Source organism: Cladophialophora immunda (assembly GCF_000835495.1).
Source record: "Cladophialophora immunda strain CBS 83496 unplaced genomic scaffold supercont1.1, whole genome shotgun sequence".
Taxonomy (NCBI): Eukaryota; Fungi; Ascomycota; class Eurotiomycetes; order Chaetothyriales; family Herpotrichiellaceae; genus Cladophialophora; species Cladophialophora immunda.
Genome location: NW_015622541.1, coordinates 7,697,814 through 7,719,100, shown reverse-complemented (window position 1 = coordinate 7,719,100; position 21,287 = coordinate 7,697,814). Strand labels below are relative to the sequence as shown.

Here is a 21,287-nt window from a genome sequence, read left to right as displayed (position 1 = left end):
GACTAGCGATGCTTTACTCGGGAGAACCTCAGGGTTTCAGCATGTCAAGAAGGTGGGGGCACAACTGCTACCTGCCTTTATAACGGAGGTATGGGTATATCAGAGATGAGCTTGGCAAGGCTGAGGTAACCGAGGCGGTCGGGCAGCCCAGAAAAAGATGGCAGGCGTTCCGTTTCATCTTTGCCATCTGACCCCTAGGCATGAGAGACTTTATATAGCCATCTAACAGAGCTTAGCCTTCTTTCCCCGAACGATATGGCATCTCGGTGTCCGCACAGCCTCATCCCTCGGTGACCCCGGCAGACTCAACACTAGATCTCCCGCTTCCAATCCCGGTATGTCTGGACTTAATATTTACTACTCGGTGTAAAGATATCCTCTTCGCTAGGGTGTCAGCACGCATCCCTGAGTATGCAGGAGATCCACTCACCTAGAATCTTCTTCTCTTCCGGCGTCATGCTCAGGCGCGGATCATTGCCCATGATGTCCTTCAAATGGCGCTGATAGCCGCTTTCGACCTCGCGGTATTTCCCGCCGTTGATGAAAATCGTGCTGCCGTTGTAGTCCGCGTTGGCACAGAGGAAGACCGCGGCCAGGGCACAGTCGTCGCTGGTGTTCATGGGGATCACGCCGCTGTTCCAGAGCTTGGGCACGAGGTCCGGGAGCGTGCGCAGGGCGGGCGTGTCCGTGATGCCCGGCGCGATGCTGTTGATGCGGATGTTCCAGGTCTTGGTCAGGGGCCGCAGTGCCCGCATCAGTCCGACCATGCCGTGCTTCGCGGCGCCGTAGACCGGGATGCTCTCGGCCACGTACCCGGCCCTCGACACGGTCGAGACGATGACGCCCCCCTGCGGCTCCTGCCGCCGCATGTAGTGCATGGCCAACTTCACCGTGTACATCTGCCCGATCAGCGTGACGTTCAGGCAGTCGAATCTGGGTTTGACCGGGTCGCCGTGCTCGTCGACCTTGTCGAAGAAATCGCCCTTGTCGCCGATCCCGGCGTTGGGGATGACGATGTCGATTCGGCCCCATTCCTTGACCGCGCGTTTGAAGAGACTGAGCAGCTCCTCCCAGCTGCTTGTGTCCGTCTTCATGTACAGCACGCCGTCCACGGCCTCCCTCAGGGGCTGGACATCCCCGACCAGGACCTTCACGCCCGACGCCGCGAGCTTCTGCACAATGCTGAGCCCAATCCCTGAAGAACCCCCCGTGACAACGGCAGTCTTCCCTCGGAGCTTGTCGCCTTTTGACACTTGTGTCAGCTTCGACCCAGACGACCTCCATCGGCAATGACATGTATCCCGATCTCTTCGGTGACGGGAACGAGTGGCTTACCTATATCGGCGTCCGTGATGTTCAAATCAGTCATCGTCGCCGGACCACAGTTTACGTGAGAAATCTTTGTTCCGGCAGCCTCAGTGGTTCCTCAACCCTCCTTCAAGCACCAGCCTGGTAATATGTCATGCCCGCGTTCCCCCGCTTTATTAGGAGGCATGCGAAGCCGCCGTGATACCCAAACCCCAACCTCGGGCCGAATATGGCATTGTTGCGACTGTCACGACCTGGATGTGATCGCCTACAGACGGATCTTTTGCTCATTCTTTCGGCCCTCTTTACAGATTGGGATTCTACTGGGGATCCACGCTCGGCACGTCGGCCACGGGCACAGAATGAGAACTTTGTTTCTCGCACTAGCTGGAGGGTATTTCTGGACGGACAATAAACAATATATGCGCCCATATCACTTCAATTTCCATTACCGGACACTCGAAAAGTAGCCTGCTCGGCTATGCCCGTGGTGCATGACATGCACTCAACATTCTCTCCCCAGCCCAAGTCCCAATTCGGCTCATTTACAACCTGCCGTCATCATTAGAAACCCTATGCCCAAGTGTACCCGTTGAGATCAAAATCCAGTAATGCATGCCCCGCGAGACCGAAGTCTTCGTCGTCCAAGTTCCACTCGTATGACACCGGTGCTACATAGCCGTTTGAGGCATTGCCATCCTCGGCACCGGTATTGCTGACCTCTAAAGTGCTGCCCGATAATGATTGATGATCTATTTCACTCCTGTCCTCCAAGTTCGCTTGGGTCAGGGTCATGTTTGATTGAGGCGCGTATCCGGAATTTAAAGGCGGTCCTGGTCGAGAAGGCCGGCCTTGATATCCTGTTCTGGCATCCTGCATTTTTGTGACAACCTCCCTCATGCTCGGTGCCATGTCCGCCAGCAGTTTCGAGACCTTGATACACACATCCACTTTCTGGAGGCTGGCTTTGCGCGTGCCTGGGTCGGCGGAATTGGCGTCTCGGAACAAGGTCGAGGCAGCCAGGCACATGTTGATCAGGGAAGAGGGAGGTAAAAACCTCGCCAGTCCGCAGTTAAGAAGCGCTTCCAGTATCTCAGTTGTTTCATTGGCGGCCTGGCGTAGGAAGCACCGGCTATAGTCTGTGGGCGGACAGCGGTCAGTGACAGAGTCTGGGCTGATGTGCTCCGAGATATCGTCCATGAGCATACCGTCCCGGTGGACGAGGAAGTGTGCGGCGCAGTATATCATCTCAACCACGGATACTGCCCACGTGACACTGCGTGGAGTACCCCCTAACCCGTCCCGGAGCAGATTTTTGCTGTTTAGCTCGATGGGAATCTCTGACCGCCAACGGTAAAGTTCTTGGACCATGTATTGTCTCAGAAATGGTAGTGGGTTGGCGCATGGCTGACCATCCCAGGGCGAAAGGTCTTCGTGTATGTTGCGCATGATGCGATAGATATGCCAGCAAAGCTTAGCTTTCAAGATGCACACCGTGGCGAGCGCCGGGGAAAGTGGATCGAGCGCTTGTTGGGATTGAGGGGCAAGGCTGTCGATCGTAAGAGCTCCCGTCTCCTCCAGCCCAAGATCGCTCATGGTCAACATTGGCGTGCCGAATGGCCATACGCGCGGTGGCTGACCGATGGACATGCAAAGATCGCATTCTTTCATGAGAATACTCCACCACAATATCCGGCGAAGATTCCGCTTCCGGTGCTGTTTAGGGGGATTCATTGAGCTGGTCTGCTCTGATCGGTGCAATTTCAGAACGTGAGCCTGGGAAATGGCAGTGCCGAGCCAGTAAGTGGCATCCTTCAAGTTACTCCTACTGGCCCATCCGATGAGAAAGAGCGATGCTTGACAGATAACAATACGATCTTTCTCCGTCTCCAGTTCAAAGAGCGTCTGGTCCACCGCGTCAGATTCTGCATCAAGGACATACATTCGGCATTCTCACCTTGGCCTTCTCGTAAAACGTCTGCCTAGCGGTAGTCTTACTCATGTAAGCTTGCCGGAGAACAATCTCACTTTCAACGGCTCCCACTCCAGCGAACATGACAGCGTGGAAGAGAAGCAAAGACACCCTCTGTCCTGGCTTCTCACCAAATATTGCTCCTCGGAACGCCGGGAGATCTAAGACTGGGAGGAGCGGATGCACGAACTCGGTGAACCGGTCGATTATCACGCGTTGGAGTTGTGGCGGCGGTAAGACAAAAACCGACCTCTGCCTCAAGAATTCTAGGTCGTTGGGGCTGCGCAGAGGGAAGGCTTCAATGAAATCCGGCAAGGCTGTGTGCCAGCCTGGTCCATTTTGCGGAAGGGGCGGTGGCGTAGATGGGGCTGAAAGCAAACCGTCGTTTCTGTCGACAGGGCTTTCATCCTGCTCAACTGTATCGTTTGGGATTGGAAGGTCCGGTTGCTCCGACAAGGACAGTATGAAGCCGTGCGACTCTGGTGCCTTGGAAACGGAGCTGCCTCGACCCAGTCTCGACTGCTGCAAGGAACTGAGACTGGCATCTGGTCGGGTGCTCTCTCGATCTTCCCATTCATTTGCCGATTGCCTTGTTTCTTCAGGTGTCTCGGGAGGTCGCTCAATCAAGAAGGCCCCTTCTCCAGCAAGGGTCGTCGATCCGACGCTCGCATTTCGGTTTGAATCCAAATTCTGTGAAGCTTGCAGAGCGTAATGCTCACTAGTTCTGTGGCCACGACGCCTGCACTTCATAACTCGACATTCTGCACCGTCTAGCAAACAGTTGGTGCAGTAGCCAGCCTTGTGGGTGACATCACATCTGACCTTGCGAGAGCGACAGCGCAGGCATGCCTGGGTAGCTCGACGATGGGTGACACCTTTCTTCGCGCGGGACTGTGCCCCGATCGCATCTGCCGCCTGGCCTTGAGATCCAGTTCGCTGCCGATCCGAAACCGACAACGGCGACGAGGTCGACGGCGGCGATTCTGCTGGGTGCATGGCGGGTAGATTGATATGGGAAATCGCGATGTCAAGAAGCATCGAAGCTTGTTTTCTTATTCATGTAAAAAGGAAGTGTGCTGTAGGCGTCGATAGTTCGAGTTATCCTCGGGTTAATCGCATGCTTGCGCCACCACGGGAATGCGGGGATTGTCGGTTACGAAGGAAGTTCCACCGGAAACTGGAGAGCTATATGCCTAATCAGGCTAGCGTCTCTCCGCAGGGTCTCCAGTCTAGCGAACCCTCCTGATCTCGGCCAATCAAATAGCACTCGCACATAGCCTGGTTAAAACAAGGCTGCATATAACACGAGGCCACTGAGATCCACCAGGGAGCTTCCTGCGGCCTACCCGCGTAGTAAACTCTGGCGCTGTTGCTTACGAAGAACATAGAGAGATACCTAGAGCATTCTACGCAGGAACCCCACAACGTTCATCTTGGGGTGGGCTGTTCGACTCGGGGAATACAAAGAAGATTATGTTTGAATGAAGACGACGATATTTTCAATATGAAGCGTATTTCACAGCGGCATGGAAGCTGCGAAGCACCAAGAGCATCTTGGCGCTCACTTTTACTTGTGGCTATAGTGACTCCTGAACAAAAATGATAAGTGGTCTGTCGTGGGGCCCATCCACCTGGTCTTACTTACCATGGTTACTGCCGTCCTATTCATTAAGGCCGTTCACAGAGAACTCTCAATCGGCCCCAATCCTCGAATTGGAAACATCTTCTTTTTCAGATAATGCCAGCACTTGCGCCGCGTGGCTCTTGTTGTGCATTTGCTCGCTGAGATCACCCGTGCCTCATTCATGGCGCCATAGTCTCTGAGTGGCCGAAAGCAGCTTCGACGGTGTGTGCCCCCATGCGAACAGAGCAACGGGTGGACATCTTCAAGATCGAGTGCACAAGCTCGAGGCTGCTGCCTCGGCCTTTGCTTGTTGAAGAATATACGAGGCCGCCGTAGTGCGCGAGGGGCGATTTCCTGAGGCCATTCCCGAACAGAGATCGCGAGAACGAGGCCCAGGGCTGCGCCAGCGGCGAAAGGTTGCCCGGCGCCTGCCATTCAATCCATTCACGTAGTCAAATGTTACAGAATGTGACCGGGGGCAGATTTACAGTCGCCAGAAACACCTGGGTTAATGAGTATGTCGCAGCAGGTGCCCGCGGCTTGCAGAGCGATGCCCTCGGTTATCTGGCATACAAAAGAAGCAAGTACCACCCCCTTGGCGAGCCAACTCTCTTCGATTCCTAGCCGTTGGAACAGGGTTTCGGCATGTGCAGTCGTCCGGGGAGTGCATTGGTGTGGCCATGGTCTTTACCCCACCCTGGGGTCCGGTTAACCCCTTTTTCGCAAAGACCCTCGGTTTGACATCGCCTGTGCGTGTGATCACGTAAACGCTTCTGGCATACTTGCTGTTTGATAACTCTGAGCAGAAGACAGTGGGAAATGTTTGGGGAGGTATCCAGAAACATTCCCCATCTCAAGTACTTTGCTATCCATCCAGCTCGCGGCAACTAAGGCAAAAATGAGCACTCTCAATGGTGATGCGCGTAGCGGTGCCCCTGTATGCCTTGTCACAGGAGGCGCATCTGGAATGGGGCTTGCCGTGGTCGAGCACCTCCTGAAACTGGGCTGGAACGTAGCTATCGTCGACTACAACGAGGAAACCGGGCAAGCGGTCGCAAAGGCGTGCGGGCGCCAGGCGATCTTCATCAAGGCAAATGTGGCAGACTACGAAGAGATCGCGGCTGCGTTTGCTCGAACCTGGAAAGAATGGGAACGGCTTGATGCGGTCTATGGCAATGCTGTATACCCCGACTCTCCGCCCACACGAGGAAGGTTGCATTCATGAATCTGACTCTAGGACCACAGGGGATTGGCGACCGGATCAGCTTCTACGCACAGCAGCAAGACCGAGAAGATGGCACGCCTCCGAAGCCCAACACGGCCGTGATTGATATTGATCTCTACGGACCAATCTACTGCGCGTGGCTGGCGTTCCACTACTTCCGCAAGAACCCAGACAAGGCCGGCAAGCTCATCTTCACCTCCAGCATGGCCGGGATTTACACCGGAAGTACCGTTCCGCTGTATTCGGCTGCAAAGTCTGGGGTAAAACCTTCATGCCTGTTCTCACAGGATGGGAATGTGACTGACTGACATTGACCTTCGCAGGTTGTCGGATTGACAAGGTCCTTGGGCCAACGACTCAAGGAACTCGGGGAACCCATCACTGTGAACTGCATTTGCCCAGGTAATTTGCCGTGCTCCCGGGTAAGGGCTGCCAACGCTCATTTCTACCAGGTCTTGTCCACACGGCGTTGACGAAAATCTATTCCTTCACTTGCCCAGAGGAATACATCACGCCAGCTTCTACCATTGTCAAGGCTTTCATGAGTTTTATTGATGATAGTAGCTTGACGGGGCAGGCTGCCGAATGCAGTGGCGAAAACGTCCATTACAGGCAGCGACCAGAGTTCAGCGATGACAAGGCCGCGTTTATCTGTGGCGGAGGATTGGGTGAAGCCATGTCGAAGCTGGATGTCAAGCTCTACTGATGTTGGTGAAACTGTACTGCTTCTTTTGTGCAACATCGATAGCGTTTAAAGATGATATCTGTCACGGACATCATAAATCCATGCGTTTGGCTCCTTCAAATGCCAGAATGAAAGGTGTGGCCCCATTTCTGTCGCACTGAGAAAGTTAATGATGCATCACCAAGAAAGAAGATGGAATAATGCCATGAATGCATTGGCAGAATCTGTTGGAAGAAGGAGTCAGGAATCATGTTCGTGGCAGGTTCCAGGTTGCCAATTCATATCTTATTGATGCAGTAGCTACTAGATCCTAGAAGACTATCAACACAAGCCATCAAAAAAGAGGAAAACGCCCCAGTTGCCCCAATCAAAGGCGGTCTAGGCAGTATCAGATTCGGGGTGAAAAGTTGTTGCGAGACCCTCGAGTTTGCCAGCCTCGCGCCATTCCCTCAGCATATTAATGACCCACAACGGACTGCCTCCGTACCACTGGTTCTTCGCCAGCTTCCGGGTGATCTGGCCTTCATTGTTGTAATACCCGGGCGTGCATTCCGTGTGGAAGGCTCTCGAGTTGACGCCCGACTCGATGATCGTCTCGACCCACTTGTCCTCGGCCTCCTGGGTCGGCTCAACCGAGCGGATGTTTCTCTTCTTGCATTCCGCAACCACATAGGCGAGATGCTCTGCCTGGATCGCGGTGGTGTGGAGGAAATTCGCCGTCACAAAAGCCTGAAGGGTCGTGATCATAAAGAAGTTCGGGAAGTCCTTGCTGACCCAGCCCTGGAAGGTGCTGGGGCCGTCTGAGAACTTCTCCCCGAGGATCTTCCCATCACGGCCATAGACCTCCATGCCAGCGCGGTGGCTCCAGCTAGTGGCACGTTCAAAACCTGTGGCATAGATCAAGCAATCAATTTCAAACTCCTCCCCGTTGGCGACCACTCCTTTCTCGGTCAGGCGGTCTATACCTTGGCCTTTGGTGTCGACAAGTTGTACGTTGGGCCGATTGAAGGCCGCGAGATATTCGTCGTGGAAGCAAGGCCGCTTGCAAAATTGATTGTAGTACGGCTTCAAGCTCTCAGCCGTCACAGGGTCCTGGACTATGGCATTGACGCGCTTGCGGATTTGTTCCATCTTCTGAAAGTCTAGAATTTGTCGCCGTTTGGCCATCTCTTCTTTTCCCATTGCTCCTGCTGCTTCTCGGGAGGGATATAGGTTACGAATAATGTCTGTCCAACCGTCGTTGACCAAATCGACGTCTTGATGTCCGCCGCAGACGATCGTGTTGAAGTTATCCATTCGCTCTTTCTGCCATCTCCCAGTAAGGCTTTTAGCCCAATCTGGATCCGTAGGTCTGTTGTTCCGCACATCAATGGACGAGGGTGTTCGTTGGAAGACATAGAGCTGCTTGCACCAAGGCGCGATATTTGGCACAATCTGGACGGCGGTAGCTCCAGTCCCAACAATTGCAACTTTCTTATCAGTAAGATTAACAAGCCCTCCTCCAGTGGCGTCTCCGCCCGTGTACTTGTAATCCCAACGGCTGGAGTGAAAGCTGTGGCCCTTAAAAGTTTCGATCCCTGGGAAGCCTGGGAGTTTCGGTCGGTGTAGTGACCCGGCAACGCCTACAACGAAGCGTGCCTGGATGTTGTCGTTGTGGTTCGTTTTGATTGAGTAAGTCGCGGTCTCTTCTTGCCAGTGAATGCTTAGAATCTCAGTTTTGAAGACTGCCTTTTCGTAAAGTCCAAGTTCTTTGGCCAGTTTCTGTGCGTGTTGCAAAAGTTCGGGTCCACGCGCATACTTTTCTGTGGGGACATATCCAACGTGGTCCAGCATGGGCATGTAGACATAGGATTCAATATCGCATTGGACTCCTGGATATCGGTTCCAGTACCTAGAACACTACAAGTCAGGGCTGAAATCAATAATGAGGGAAGGATGAACCCACCAAACTCCCCCAAAGTCCGAACCTTTCTCAATGATCTTGAAATCTTCGATCCCATTCTGCTTGAGGTTATGTGCCATCAACTCCCCTCCGTACCCAGCGCCGATGATTACAACTTCGGTGCTGATGTCCAACGGTTCGCGTTTGTCATCTTGACCTGCCCATGGATCATCGAGATAATGGGACAGCGAGCCTTCAATCGCACGGTACTGTTCCACTCCATTGGGATTGGCGCGGATACGTTTCTCCCGTTCAGCAAGGTACTTGGCCTTGAGGGCATCAGGATCGAATCCCAGATCGTCTTCAACTTCTTTAACCGTCAGGTTACTGGACTTGGTAAGGACAGGCTCAGCCACTTGGGAAACCGAAAGCGTTTCGACAGACATTTTTGCTCTAACGAAAGATAGATGGTGTTTTCATCCAAATGCATTAGAGTGCTGCGCAAACCAAGATATACCAAGACTTTCAAGTACCACAGATCCGGAATCCTTTGGGGAGGAGCTGAACGATAAGATTTAACCGTGTACAGCCTCGGTGTTGACGAAACAAGTAAGAGCATAAGCAGTAGATAGCCGTATCACCGGTAGGTTCCTCCCATCAGACCTGGTCGAAGCATTGTCACCAAGTCCTGGGCCTCGGATGGAGGTCGAATATATACAGAGGTAGGGTAGGTCCACTGGCAACCTAGAGTTCGCAACGCTGATGAACTTGGGGTGTGAAGCGCGAGGGGGCCGTATCTGAGCAGGACAATATCAGATAGTCCTCTCGACGACCCTTGCCTTCGCTATCAAATCAGACTCCTTGTAAGTACATGTGGATGCTCCTCCGCATGTCCTCCAAGGAAGTGGCATGATGGAGATAACGTCCGCATGCGGAGCGACGATGTACAGCGTCTCGAAGCTATTCCATTTGCGCTCCTCGGGCCTCGGGTCGCCACCTAAAACACGTCTAGCCCTGCTGTCTTTTCAATTGCAAGAATATCCCGTATAGGACTCTCAGCTTGACTTGCTCGTAAACCTGGCTACCCTCGGTATACTGTTGCTGTTCTGGTAATGGCACAAGAATTCCCCTCATTGCCCCGCCGCGTGAAGCTAGTATGGATCCCATTCGGATAGTCGTTTGCAAGGCTGGAACGAATAATCTGGAATTGCCCAGGAAGCAAATTGTGAGGACAGATGAGGTTGTCTCATAAGCGAATCTCTGATGTTCACGATAGATTGCTCTGCTGGTTCAAGGAAAGGTCGCAAAGTATTTTTTTCGCACATCAAGTTCGGAAAGAACAGGCCTATTATTGGTGTTGGTAGGAGACCTTCAATGAGATTTTCTGAGAGCAATAGGACTTTTGGGCCCCTGTCTTTTGCGCCTCTAACCAAGTCTATGGGTATGTCGATAGCATTGACATTCAACGCCAACCTCAAGCCAAGCCGCCTCTACCACCCACGCTTGACAAAGCCTCGCGCTGTGTATCCGAGACCGTCACCTCTGGCAAACTTTTAACCCCATCCTGATCATTGCCAGCATTTGGAGGCGGGAGAAATCCGATCTGGACCAGATAAGCCAGATACAGGCCGATCTCGCGCTTTGTGACACCGCTTCCCGCACTAACATCTTCTCGAGTCCACTTCTCGTCTGCATACAGTGCTTTCTCCGCATTGCTGTCGTCCAGCTCTGGTGCGCGGGTATTCGAGGGGAGGTCATTGGCGACAAAGGTGAAGAGTGGCATCAGTGCGAAATCGGCGTGCGTGCTCACGTAGTGCTCGAGCGAGGAAGCCCAAGGAACGTAATCCGTTAGGTCCGCCTTATAGCCATAGGTCTGGAGTGCCGCAAGGTATTGATTGAATCGCAATCTTGGGTGCCCCGTGATCTGAGCCACGCTGACTCCACGAGGAGACGGAGGATGGAATGCACATGCCACAACGGTGCGAGCAACATGGTTCACTGGGACCATATTGACGGTGTTGTTAATGTTCGGCCGCGTCCCAAGTTGAATGCAGCCCTTGAGCATCCGAATTAAAAAGTCGTCCGTGTTTGTGGCGCCAGTCTTGGAGGAGCCAAGCACGTAGCCAGGTCTGATGATGCAGCCACGTAAACCTCGTCGTCCGGCTTCGCGACAAAGGTATTCTGCTACCCATTTGCTCTGCCCATAGCCGGTACCTAATCCTTTTCGACTCCCCATCAAGTCATCGTCCTCGCTGATTCCTTCGCCTCCAGCGGCGATGATGCGTTCTGATTCGAACACAAAGTGTTCGTGGTCCAGCACGCTGGTGGAGGAAACAAACGCAAAAAGTTTGGGTTTGCCTTGCGCGCAGATCTTCATGGTTTCAATAGTACCGAGAACGTTAGCAGGCTTGAGCATTTCGTACGTATTGATCCAATGGACTTGAGCACCGTTGTGAATAACAACGTCAACTTCGTCAACGATTTGCTTCCATTCTGTGTTGGGAATGCCAAGTTGCGTCGGTCCTAGTTCGCCTGGGACACAGTGGATTCGAGATTTCCATGAATCATCCCAAACACCGTAAGCCTGGCATGTTGTTTTAATTCGGGATAGTGCGGCTGTCTCATCTTTGGCTCTAACCAGGACAAAGATTTTCTCCACTTGAGGATTTTGGCGGTCTAACAGATCTTTCAAGATAAATGATCCCAAGAAGCCTGTCGCCCCGGTGAGGAACACCACTGGCGCTGAAGGAAGATTTGGAGAAGCAGAAGTGAACGAGGAAGGTAGCGACTTGACCATTATGGGGGCATCATTGCCGTATTGGTCTTCGGCCTTAAGACCATTGGGTTGGGAGCTGTCCTTGACCTCGACAGATTCTCCACCGCCCAAAGAATCAGCTGCTCGTAGATGGTCAATGACAGCAGCCATCTCCTTGAGAGTGTGTCGATTGTATATCCTGCTGATTGGCAGATTCACCCCGAGCGTTCTTCTGACCTGATATGCGAGCTGCTGGGCTTTCATACTTTCACCACCAATAGCAAAGAAGGAGTCCGTCGGTCTGATGGTCCGCGGGATCAGTCCTGGAACAAGTTTGGCCCAAATGTGTGCGAGCGCTAGTTCCCCCTCTGTGAGCTGCTGTAGCATGGAAGACTTCCGCCGCGTCCGTGCCGAGAGTATTCCTGCGTCCGGGAAAGGCAGCTTTGGCTTGTCGACCTTGCCATTTGGATTCAAAGGCATCGCTTTCATTGGCACTATTACCGAAGGAACAGCGTAAGCAGGCAGCTTCGTCCGCAGATACTCTTGCACCTCGGTCTGGAGCAGTTGGAATCGTTCGACTCTCCCGACCAGAGTTCCATCATCTGGGAGGTCCTCTTTGCCCTTTTCGGCAAGGAATTGCGACCATGCTTTCATCTGGGGCACAATGTAGCTGACAAGAGTCTGCTCTTCAAACTTGTCTCTTCGCACAAGCGTGACATTTTCGCGCACCAGCGGATGTCGAGACAGGTGGGTGTCAATTTCCCCAAGTTCGATCCGAAAGCCCCTGATCTTTACTTGATCATCAGCCCTGCCGGAGCACTCCACGTCTGCTGTTGGTGTATAGCGGCCGAGATCTCCACTTCGATAGAGGCGGTCACGAGGCCCGAGGTAATACTGTGCCCAAGGCTCGTGCTTATATTTTTGCTCAAACCTGGCTTTATCCGACTCAAGGCCTTTTTCGTGACCAGGGAACCAGTTGTTGACGAATTTCTTCGCCGTAAGCTCAGGAATCCCTAGATATCCTTCTGCAAGCCCTGATGCTCTGATATAGATTTCTCCGATTTCGCCGATTGCACACAGCTTGGTCGGGTCGAAACGGTTTATGACGAGCATCTGAACGTTATGCATTCCTCTGCCAACGGGGATGACATCTTTCATGCCATCGAGGAAGGCATCATTTTCGTTCCATGAAGGTATCTCGTAGTAACTTACCGCCCTAGAAGTCTCTGTTGTTCCCCACATATTGACAATGCGGACGTTTGGTGCCAGGCTCTGTAAGGATCTACAATCCCTCTTGATCAAGATGTCCCCCACGAAGAAGGCATGGTGAAGCTCTTCAAATTTTGCAGTTGCACCTCCAACCAGAATTTGACCCATCGCCGGTGTCAGATGTGTCACTGTCGCGCCATACTCTTTCATCCACTCGGCTAGCAGCTCGTTCTGGATATCATTCTTTGATGGCACGAGAATCTGCGCGCCCAAGAATAGAGGTGTAAAAATGTCTCTTTGAATAGGATCGTGTGCGATGCCGCTGAGCATGGTGAATTTGTCTTTCTCGGACAAGTTGAACGTCTCCGCCATCCAGTCGAAGTAGAATGCCAATGAATAATGGCGACCTCTGACACCTTTCGGTTTCCCTTCAGAGCCAGAAGTGAAAGAGAGAGTGGGAACAGAATCGGGTCCAACCACAACACCAGGACCTTTGGCCTTGAGGTCCCGGACAGATTCAAAAACGTCCTTTCCGGCAACTTCGCCACCTTGAAGAACGCCATCGTCCCGCAAACGCAGAGCAGGAACTTCTGTCTTGAGGTCCAGGTTGCCATTTATGAAGTTTCGTACCTTCTCTGAAAGCTCACCAGCATCTTGAGTGGCTTTATCTATAATGACAAGCGCTCTTGGTCTTGAGACGTCAAGATAGATGTTTTGTCTATCAGGTGGATAGGCAGGGTCCAAAACCGAAAACGTGCCCCCAGCCTTCAAGATACCCATGATGGCAACTACTAGGTCGACTCCTCGATAAGAGTATATCATAACGACATCGCCCCTCTCCAGGCCAGCTTGGACCAGATGATGCGCAAGGATATTGGAGGACTCGTTTATTTGCTGGTAAGTAAACTGCCTTTCTGGCCCATCCTCAGATTTGGTCTCCGTCACACATGTGCGACCAGGATAGGCTTCGGCATTCGCAGCAAAAATATCGTGGATAGCGCCACGGAAAGACGACCACTCCAAATCGCTGGTCGGATTGGGTATAAGAGCCTGCTCATGAGGAGTGGCGAACACGATAGCCCCAACAGGAGCATTGGCATCGGCGGCGGCATTCTCCAGCAGCTGCGTAATTTGGGCGAGAATACCGGCTATCCTTGCACTCGAGACAAGACGCTGGTTGTACCGCGCCGTCAGGCGAAGATCGCCCTCGGCAGAGCACGAATAAGACAGCAAGAAGTCGGTTGTCTCAGCACTGCCAGGCAAACTAGCACCATCTTGGTTGCTATTGATAACAGCAAAGCGAAATAGGACCGGTCTCTTTAAGCTTGTCTGGAGATCTGCAAGTGGGACAATCTTCTCGGCCGCTTGGCCAGATAGCTCTTGCACCTTCTTGAGCAGCTGCGAAAATGAGTCTGAAGCGACAACAGCTGCTTTGAGGACAAATGGAGGGCCGTTAGTTTTTGCGTTAGTGCCAATGCTGATGTCCTCATCCCCCGTTAATCTGCTCACCAGAACAATGAGAGCCGTCTGAATGATAGCGGTGAATGATGCGAGACTGGACAGTGCCTTCAAGGCATTTCTGGTGGTGACCGGAGCAGCGAGCGACTCGGCTGCTTCGATGGGCCGTTTGGGTACATTCTCCGCAGTGGCTTCAGGGTAGTCTCTAGTCAAAGGCGATATCGTTTGGTCTTGCAAGTGCTGGGTCCACCAGGCCAGGTGCTCGACGTGAGCAGCCCCGTTAGCCATCGCTGGGAACGTCTGCAGAAAATCGATGAGGCCCGAGTGAGTCAACCAGGCTCTGGGCCAGGAAAAGAAAAAGGGAAAAATTATCTTTGCGGTTCCTTGACGAATGCTCCGCCGGAGAAGCGCCGCCCGCCGATGCACGAGAGGCTGCGGGACTGGCGGCGGGCTTGGCAGTATACTATGCTCCTATTGGTCTGCTCTCCACCCGCCCTGTTTCCCCGGACTCTAACGAACCTGTCACAATTTCCAATGGCGCAATCATCGACGCTTCCATCACAGCCATCAGTCTGTTGACGACTCGACGGGCCTGTTGATCCTACAACAACCCTCATCCTCGCAAAAATGTTTCTGCCCTTGCAATAGACTTCTTTTGGCGCGTTCAAGCCCTCGGCTGTTGTTTCCTGCTTCTTTTTCCCTTCTTGTCAGTCACTCGCTTCTTCCAATCAGCGCAATGCCGCCTCGCCATTTCACCCGGTACATTGTCACCGCGGCAGTCTTCATTTGCGGCCTCATAATCTTCTCTTCGACCTCGAGTCCCTCTACTGCTGCTGTTATCGATGCAATACCATACCCAGAAGTCCTCCGAGATGTGATACCCAAACTCACTGTTCCCAACCTCCGCTGGTCCTTCCAGAGTTCGGCGCACAAACCTCCTGAACAAAAGAATAGCACACATGGAGACAGCTCATGGTACAGCGATTGGAAATGGCTCAATCCTTTTTCCTCCTCTGTGACGCTCGACGAAGATCGAGTCGTCTTGCCTCCTTTGGCAGAACGGCCTCCGATCTACACATTCTATGATACTTCAGTCAAAAGAGATGACGAGACAAAGAGCATCGATAAGGAGTTTCTGTTGACATGGAGGCGGGCCTGGTGGGCTCGTGGATTTCGACCGGTGGTTCTGACGGACGCTGAGGCCATGAGCCATCCACTATATCAGACGTTACACGCAAAGGGCATGCCCGCAGTCCTGGAACAAGACTTCCGGCAGTGGTTGGCTTGGGGTCATATGGGGACCGGCTTGCTTGCCAGCTGGTACTGCCTACCCATGGGCTCTGTTGACGATGATCTTTTGTTTTACCTGCGACGAGGGGAATATCCCCAACTTACCAAGTTTAAAGGCTTGGGGTCTGGCCTGTTTGCCGGGGAAAAGACCCAAATAGATGATGCCATCAGATCCGCACTCGACAACATGAAGTTGAGCTCTTTCAAGACCGTCACAGATGCCATCGACCCGGAGCGCTTTGCGATCGAACAGCCAACATCCATCGCCCATTATGATCCTCAGACAATCGCTTCCAAATACCCTATTCTGGCAGAATTGATCGCCAAAGATGTGAACAAGGGTCGACGTTCGCTCAACAAACTCATGATCGCTCATCTTCATGTCATGTGGCAAAACACTTTCAGTGCTGGCATTGCGGTCCTGCAGCCTCTTGCAGCCCACACCTTCACTCTTGTTCAGCCGTCCAAGGACCTAGCCCGTCTCCTTGCGGAATGTCCCAGCTCTCTCTTGCAATCATCTTGTCCACCGAATCGACCGAAATGCTCTCCGTGCACCGGCTCGAAATTGAGGATCACGACCGCTCCTTCGTTCAGGAATACATCTTCCTTGTTTACAATTGCTGTTGTGCCTCACCCTTATACGATGATCACGCTGACAAACCAGTCTGATGCCGTATCCGTTGCTCACATAAGGCGATACACTGAGCGAGATCCTTGGATAACTGCAGTCACGCGGGATATATTGGGAGACGGTCGTGGAGGCCCGAGCCGTGTGGTGGCCTTAAAGGATGCGGTGGCATCAGAATATGGCAGTAGTCGTTCCTTGTGGTTTACCACCGAGCATTTTCCTGCGTCGTTCAATCCGCCGCCCCCTCCACCAAAATCGCCTACTAATGACGCCCGTCCAGCACAGGAGGAGGTCGCAGCATTTCCAGAAGATTGGCTCACGCATCTCGACTGGCACTTTGGCTTTCCCATCCCGAGAACGACAGTGTCTCATGGTGAGTCTCTGCCTCCAGTGCCCGGACCTGAGCGTTGGGCCAAGACACCTGCTGGTCTCCCCGCCGATCGTAAGAAGGCCTCTGATCCTAGTCCGCCAACGGAAGAGCAGGCCGCAATTGAGGTCAGCCTCTTACAGAAGGCAAGGGGAACCATCAACAGTAAGGATGAGGCTGTGCTCAAAATCCGTAACGTGGCAGAGGCGTGGAACCTGGCCGACACAGAGGCTTGGAAGTTTGTGAAAAGTTTCCGAGCCCGTCAGGTTGTGGAAAGATTGAAATTTGAAGAGGAAGAGTCTGCATACGAAACTGAGGGTGTGAGAGGAAATACTCGATGGTGGGGTCCATGATCCAAGTCCGCTCGAGGTGATCGAGGACGGTGGCTCCGAGCCATGAGCAACTGCAACCACTCAACGGATTTAAAGCTTCGAAAATCGACTCAGCGTTCCATGCTCAACCCGGCAGTAGACCTTTGCGACTATCAAAGCCTTCAAGCGGGGTCGGAAGCGGGTCTGAACCACCTGAGCGTCGCTATCTGGCAGGCGATGCACAGATCCAGGAGATTGACAGATGCGGTGCTTCTCTTGGACTCAGGTTGTCCTCCATTGATGCCACAGGGACCGACGGATGTATTGGAAAGCACTACTCACAGCAAACAGGGCGAAAACGATGGCGCAGAGGAACTGCGCCAAATGGAACCAACGGAGCGCGACGGAATGTCCTGACAAACACTTCAGATTGCTCTTGAGACATCCAGATATGGGTTAAGGGCCATATGCCAGTATATGACCCTGACTGCTTGCTGGAGAGCGAGCAATCGCTCTGCAGATTGATTGGTGGACTCAGCATTCGTTGCAACAGGTTTATCTGCCCAATGCTCGGGCCTTTGCTGTTTGTAACAACCTCGCTTTCCCCCTCCGGGGTCAACTTGGGCTTAGAGTCCGATTTGGCAAACTCGCTTGCGGCATCCGGCCCACGAAAGTCGAATTGGTTATGGATCGACATGACGCTGTAGAACCAGGATTTGCACTACGGGAAGAGGGGAAAGAGCCCGCAGATCCTGTCGCAGCCAGAGTTGAATCGCCTTGAAGCAATTGCTTCCCTCCCTGGATCTCAGGTAATTGAGGTGGACTGTACCGCAGGGTCCTCAATGAGATGTTGTTTAGTCTGCCTGACGAAGCGGCCTTTGCACTTGACGAGGCCAAAGTGTCTTGGGGTTTGTTGGGATGGATTCTTTTCTTGGTGATGAGCGCGTCTCCGCAGTGGCCACTGCGCAAAGCAATGTAGAGAGATAGTCAAAATCGCAATTCTTCGGAGTGCCCAGCATCTCGATCTCTGCTTTTGGAGGGCAATTGTCAACCGATACGCTCCTGGTGGTCTAGCATCAACAATTCCCGAGCCTGCATCGACAATGCTTCGCAAACTGAAGCCCCGACGCTGTGTCGCAGTGGAGAAACCCTTCGACGCGAGGGATCTGTGTCTGCGAATTGGAAAAGCCATGCCATCGTTGCAATGCCATGGTTCAGTCATATCGGTAGCGAGAACGGATTCTTATACTTCCGGGACGCTGGAGCAGCTCCTCCCAACCGCCTTCCGAGAGCCCCCGCTGCCATGTCGCCATTGCTGTGGCCCCTCTTCGTCTGTAGCAAAAGTCACCCTGTACGCCACGGCGGTGCTCGCATGCGGCAGATGGGTGGTTAGATGATACCGTAGGACGAAGCGCACGTGGTGTGGCCGCTAGGCGTGTGGGATGGAGGTGCTTGTAGAGTCGTTGACGCAGTCTTCCACCGAGAGATGCGCAGAGAGTGTATCGTCAGAGGGGGAAGGTCTAATTCGTTTGCTGGCCATTGTGTTGCGCGCCTGCTACGCTTTGGCACGGCTGGCAAAGGAGTCCAGCGCTATAGCCTTGTCGTGGAAAGAAGGATAAACTGAGGGAGTTGATGGAAATGAGATCCCAGCCGGCAGAGATTCCTGTGCAACGCCCCCGCTTGATTTTGGGCCGTCAGAACCGGGAATGTCATTGCTTTGGACCAGATGTATTCATACTCTTGACAATATCTGTGTGTCTCATCCCTTGTCGTCCAGGGACTGCTCGCATTCCAGACGGACGGAAACCCTAACTAAGGAGGAGGTATCGAGGCGATGTAGTTGGTTGGGCTAGTCGAACTCATCAGCTAGTCAAGGTGGCACATTCTGACGCAGAATACACGCTGCATCTAAGATTCAACCCTCATGGTATTATCCACAGACGTTGTGGCGCGATCCGCAAGCAGATCATGACGATCTCACGAGGCCCAGTGGCGATGAGCAACAGTGACGTACGGGTGCGCATGTCGATATCCGCCCCAGGATGCAGCGCCATAAAACCGAACTCCCCCACAAGTTACGCATTCGCACGGACGATACATATAATTAACTCTCACAGGGATCAAGTTATTCGCAGAGACCCGTCTGTCAGCTGAGATGCCACCCAAGAAGCTGCCACCGAAGACGACGGCTCAGAAGCCGCAAACACGGACACAGCAGCAACAGCAACAGCCACAGCCACAGCCACAGCCACAGCCACAGCGAGATAGTCAAAGTGCCCCAAATCCCAAACTCAAACCCAAAGCCCACGATGCATCATCACCTCCCACTCCTACCAGCAGCGAACCCGCCATCCCCGAGCGCGATCTGAAACAAAGCTCGTCCGTGAGCGCCCAGCTGGCCCTCGAAGCCGCAAAGAAGGCCTACGAGCTCCGACAAGCCGCGTATGGCGCCGCCGACCCCAACGCCCGCGAAGAGATCCTGGCCAAGGCCGTCAACAAGGAGATCGAGGCCGAGTCCTTCGGCAAAGCTGCCAAGTACACCCGCTCAGGCGCGTTCCAGGGCCTCGCGGCCGGCGCGGGCCTCGGCGTCCAACCGGGCGTGACACTGGGGAAGTTGACCGGCGCGCTGGTCGGCGGCGTAGTGTCTTCGGCGGGCGCGTTGCTAGGGGGTGGCGTAGGCTCGGCGTACGGTGCCATCAGTGGGCCGTTCTGGGATCTGGGCCAGATGGCCAGTCACGGCGTCAGGAGTATCGTGGGCGACTTTCCGAACTGGGAGGCCACGTCGAGCCAGAAGAAGGCGCTGGAGAAGATGGTGTTGCAAGCCCAGCAGACCAAGGCGCCAACCCAGGAGGAACTGGAGGTTATGCAGAGCGATGACGGGGGGCGCGGTCAGGCGGATTACCAGCAATGGGTCAAGGATCTGACCAGCTACATTCCGAGTATGCCGTCGATGCCAAAAATACCCTCTATGCCTTCAATGCCGTCAATGCCGTCGATCCCAGGACTAGGAGGAAAGTCCAAAGGGGACAACCCTTCTCCTCCTCCAGCTGGAACTAAGCCCAAGGCCGCGAAAGCATCAAATCAGGCCCAACAACCAAAACCCCCGACAAAGCCTCAGGCGCCTTCCAAGCACCAAGCTGCTCCTCCTCCAAAACCACCTAGTCAGACGTCCAGGACACAATCTCAACCAAGGGCAGATGAAAATGCGCCGAGGAAACCCCCCAAGAAGCTGGAGACCAGACCAACAGGAACCACGGCCCAGGCTGACCAGCCCCCGGCTCGAAGAAAGCCGCCCAAATTGGAGACGCGATCCAAGACGACCAATGCAAATGCATGAATTAGCAGCTCGGGCAGCGAGAAGAAGTCGACGTGAGCGCCGAGAACTGTGCCTTCACGATATCGCCCAGAAGCTTCGAGACGCGCCATTTCACCATCACCGCTGCGGCACCGAATCCTCCGAAAAGTCATGGCAGGGGCAACAAATTGAATAACGGGGTCGGTAATGCGCATAACAAAGCCAGCGACCATCAGACCAACAAGTCCTACGGATCGCGGGTGAGAAACAACAGAAGAGCTGCAGAAAGTACAGTGCCAAGCTGACACCCTCAGAAACGTCGACGACTTTGTGACGATGACGCCGATGATTCATGATTAGGCTCAAGACGATTTTGAGCGGCCGGTCTAACTGGGCCTCGTGAGTGCGTACAGTTTCGCCCTTTTGGGGCGTCCGGCATCGAGATTGGATCAGATCTTTGATGTGCGATGGTGCTTTCACATATTATGAACATGGGCTCAAACCTTCCAAGGGTTTGTTCATTCCGAGTCGAGAAGTCACTTGTTGTTCGACCACTAGTGGTAGAGCCCCCTGGCAGCCTCAAGTTAGATACCTACGAGTACCTCTCCCCAGCCAGCACCAAGCCTCTCTGTGTCCGTACCCACTGCCGCTTCCGTAGTAATGTGCCAGTGATGGAACCCGAGTCCTAACATAGCTGGCCAGCATGGCCGTCGTTGTTCCTGGAGAAATCCTCAGAGATCTGCCAGCGGACCCAGATGTCAGCAATCCTGACTCCTGAGGATCCAACAAGCAGTCGGAAGGGGAGAGAGAGAGAGAGAGGGAGAGAGAGAGAGAGAGAGAGAGAGAGAGAGAGAGAGAGAGAGAGAGAGAGAGAGAGAGGTCCTCGCCCAGCGCCATATCATGTCACGAGTTGACTCTCGCGTACATTACCAACGGGTGCGATTCATAATTTTGAAGAACCAAGCCGGTTGCTGGCCCTCCCGCATGCAAATGCAGATCCATTCCCACTGCCAGGAAATTAGCCACAAGGCGCCGCCTGGTGAGCCTCCACTCTGGAGCCGTCAAGAGTACCGAGTACTAAGTACCTAGGTAGGTAGTGGCCCATGGGGTGAAATGCTGGGTCCCTCATCCACAAACACACGCACCGACCGGAAGGATTCGCAACGATCGACAACGTCCTTCGATCCTCCCGTGCCTCCCACAACGGTGCCGGCTGGTGCCCCAAGCTAAGGTGCTGAGGTAAGAAATCCCATTTCCTGCACATCTTGTAGATCTCTC

General features: G+C 53.6%; 7 protein-coding genes across 7 annotated transcripts; 2 read left to right on the top strand and 5 right to left on the bottom strand.

Moving 5' to 3' along the window:
• Nucleotides 1-347: 347 nt before the first annotated feature.
• On the bottom strand, nt 348-1,369 carry PV07_02254 (uncharacterized protein; the record flags this gene model as incomplete). Its single annotated transcript, XM_016388852.1, has 3 exons — nt 348-379; nt 431-1,243; nt 1,336-1,369. 3 exons carry the CDS (start codon nt 1,367-1,369, stop codon nt 348-350), a joined length of 879 nt encoding a protein of 292 aa, XP_016255780.1.
• Nucleotides 1,370-1,881: 512 nt separating this feature from the next.
• Nucleotides 1,882-4,276, bottom strand: PV07_02253 (uncharacterized protein; the record flags this gene model as incomplete). The annotated part of the gene is made up of 2 exons (XM_016388851.1): nt 1,882-3,213; nt 3,266-4,276. 2 exons carry the CDS (start codon nt 4,274-4,276, stop codon nt 1,882-1,884), a joined length of 2,343 nt encoding a protein of 780 aa, XP_016255779.1.
• A 2,881-nt stretch (nt 4,277-7,157) lies between these two features.
• PV07_02252 (uncharacterized protein) lies at nt 7,158-9,142 on the bottom strand (the record flags this gene model as incomplete). Its single annotated transcript, XM_016388850.1, has 2 exons — nt 7,158-8,705; nt 8,760-9,142. 2 exons carry the CDS (start codon nt 9,140-9,142, stop codon nt 7,193-7,195), a joined length of 1,896 nt encoding a protein of 631 aa, XP_016255778.1. The 3' UTR covers nt 7,158-7,192.
• Nucleotides 9,143-10,170: 1,028 nt separating this feature from the next.
• PV07_02251 (L-aminoadipate-semialdehyde dehydrogenase) lies at nt 10,171-14,406 on the bottom strand (the record flags this gene model as incomplete). The annotated part of the gene is made up of 1 exon (XM_016388849.1): nt 10,171-14,406. The coding sequence occupies one exon, from the start codon at nt 14,404-14,406 to the stop codon at nt 10,171-10,173; it is 4,236 nt and encodes a 1,411-aa protein (XP_016255777.1).
• A 273-nt stretch (nt 14,407-14,679) lies between these two features.
• Nucleotides 14,680-17,730, top strand: PV07_02250 (uncharacterized protein). Its single transcript, XM_016388848.1, has one exon. It carries the CDS (start codon nt 14,855-14,857, stop codon nt 16,754-16,756), a length of 1,902 nt encoding a protein of 633 aa, XP_016255776.1. The 5' UTR covers nt 14,680-14,854; the 3' UTR covers nt 16,757-17,730.
• Nucleotides 15,550-18,668, bottom strand: PV07_02249 (uncharacterized protein). Its single transcript, XM_016388847.1, has one exon. It carries the CDS (start codon nt 17,934-17,936, stop codon nt 17,520-17,522), a length of 417 nt encoding a protein of 138 aa, XP_016255775.1. The 5' UTR covers nt 17,937-18,668; the 3' UTR covers nt 15,550-17,519.
• Nucleotides 18,669-18,869: 201 nt separating this feature from the next.
• PV07_02248 (uncharacterized protein) lies at nt 18,870-20,610 on the top strand (the record flags this gene model as incomplete). The annotated part of the gene is made up of 2 exons (XM_016388846.1): nt 18,870-20,269; nt 20,324-20,610. The coding sequence occupies one exon, from the start codon at nt 18,870-18,872 to the stop codon at nt 20,049-20,051; it is 1,182 nt and encodes a 393-aa protein (XP_016255774.1). The 3' UTR covers nt 20,052-20,269; nt 20,324-20,610.
• Nucleotides 20,611-21,287: the final 677 nt, after the last annotated feature.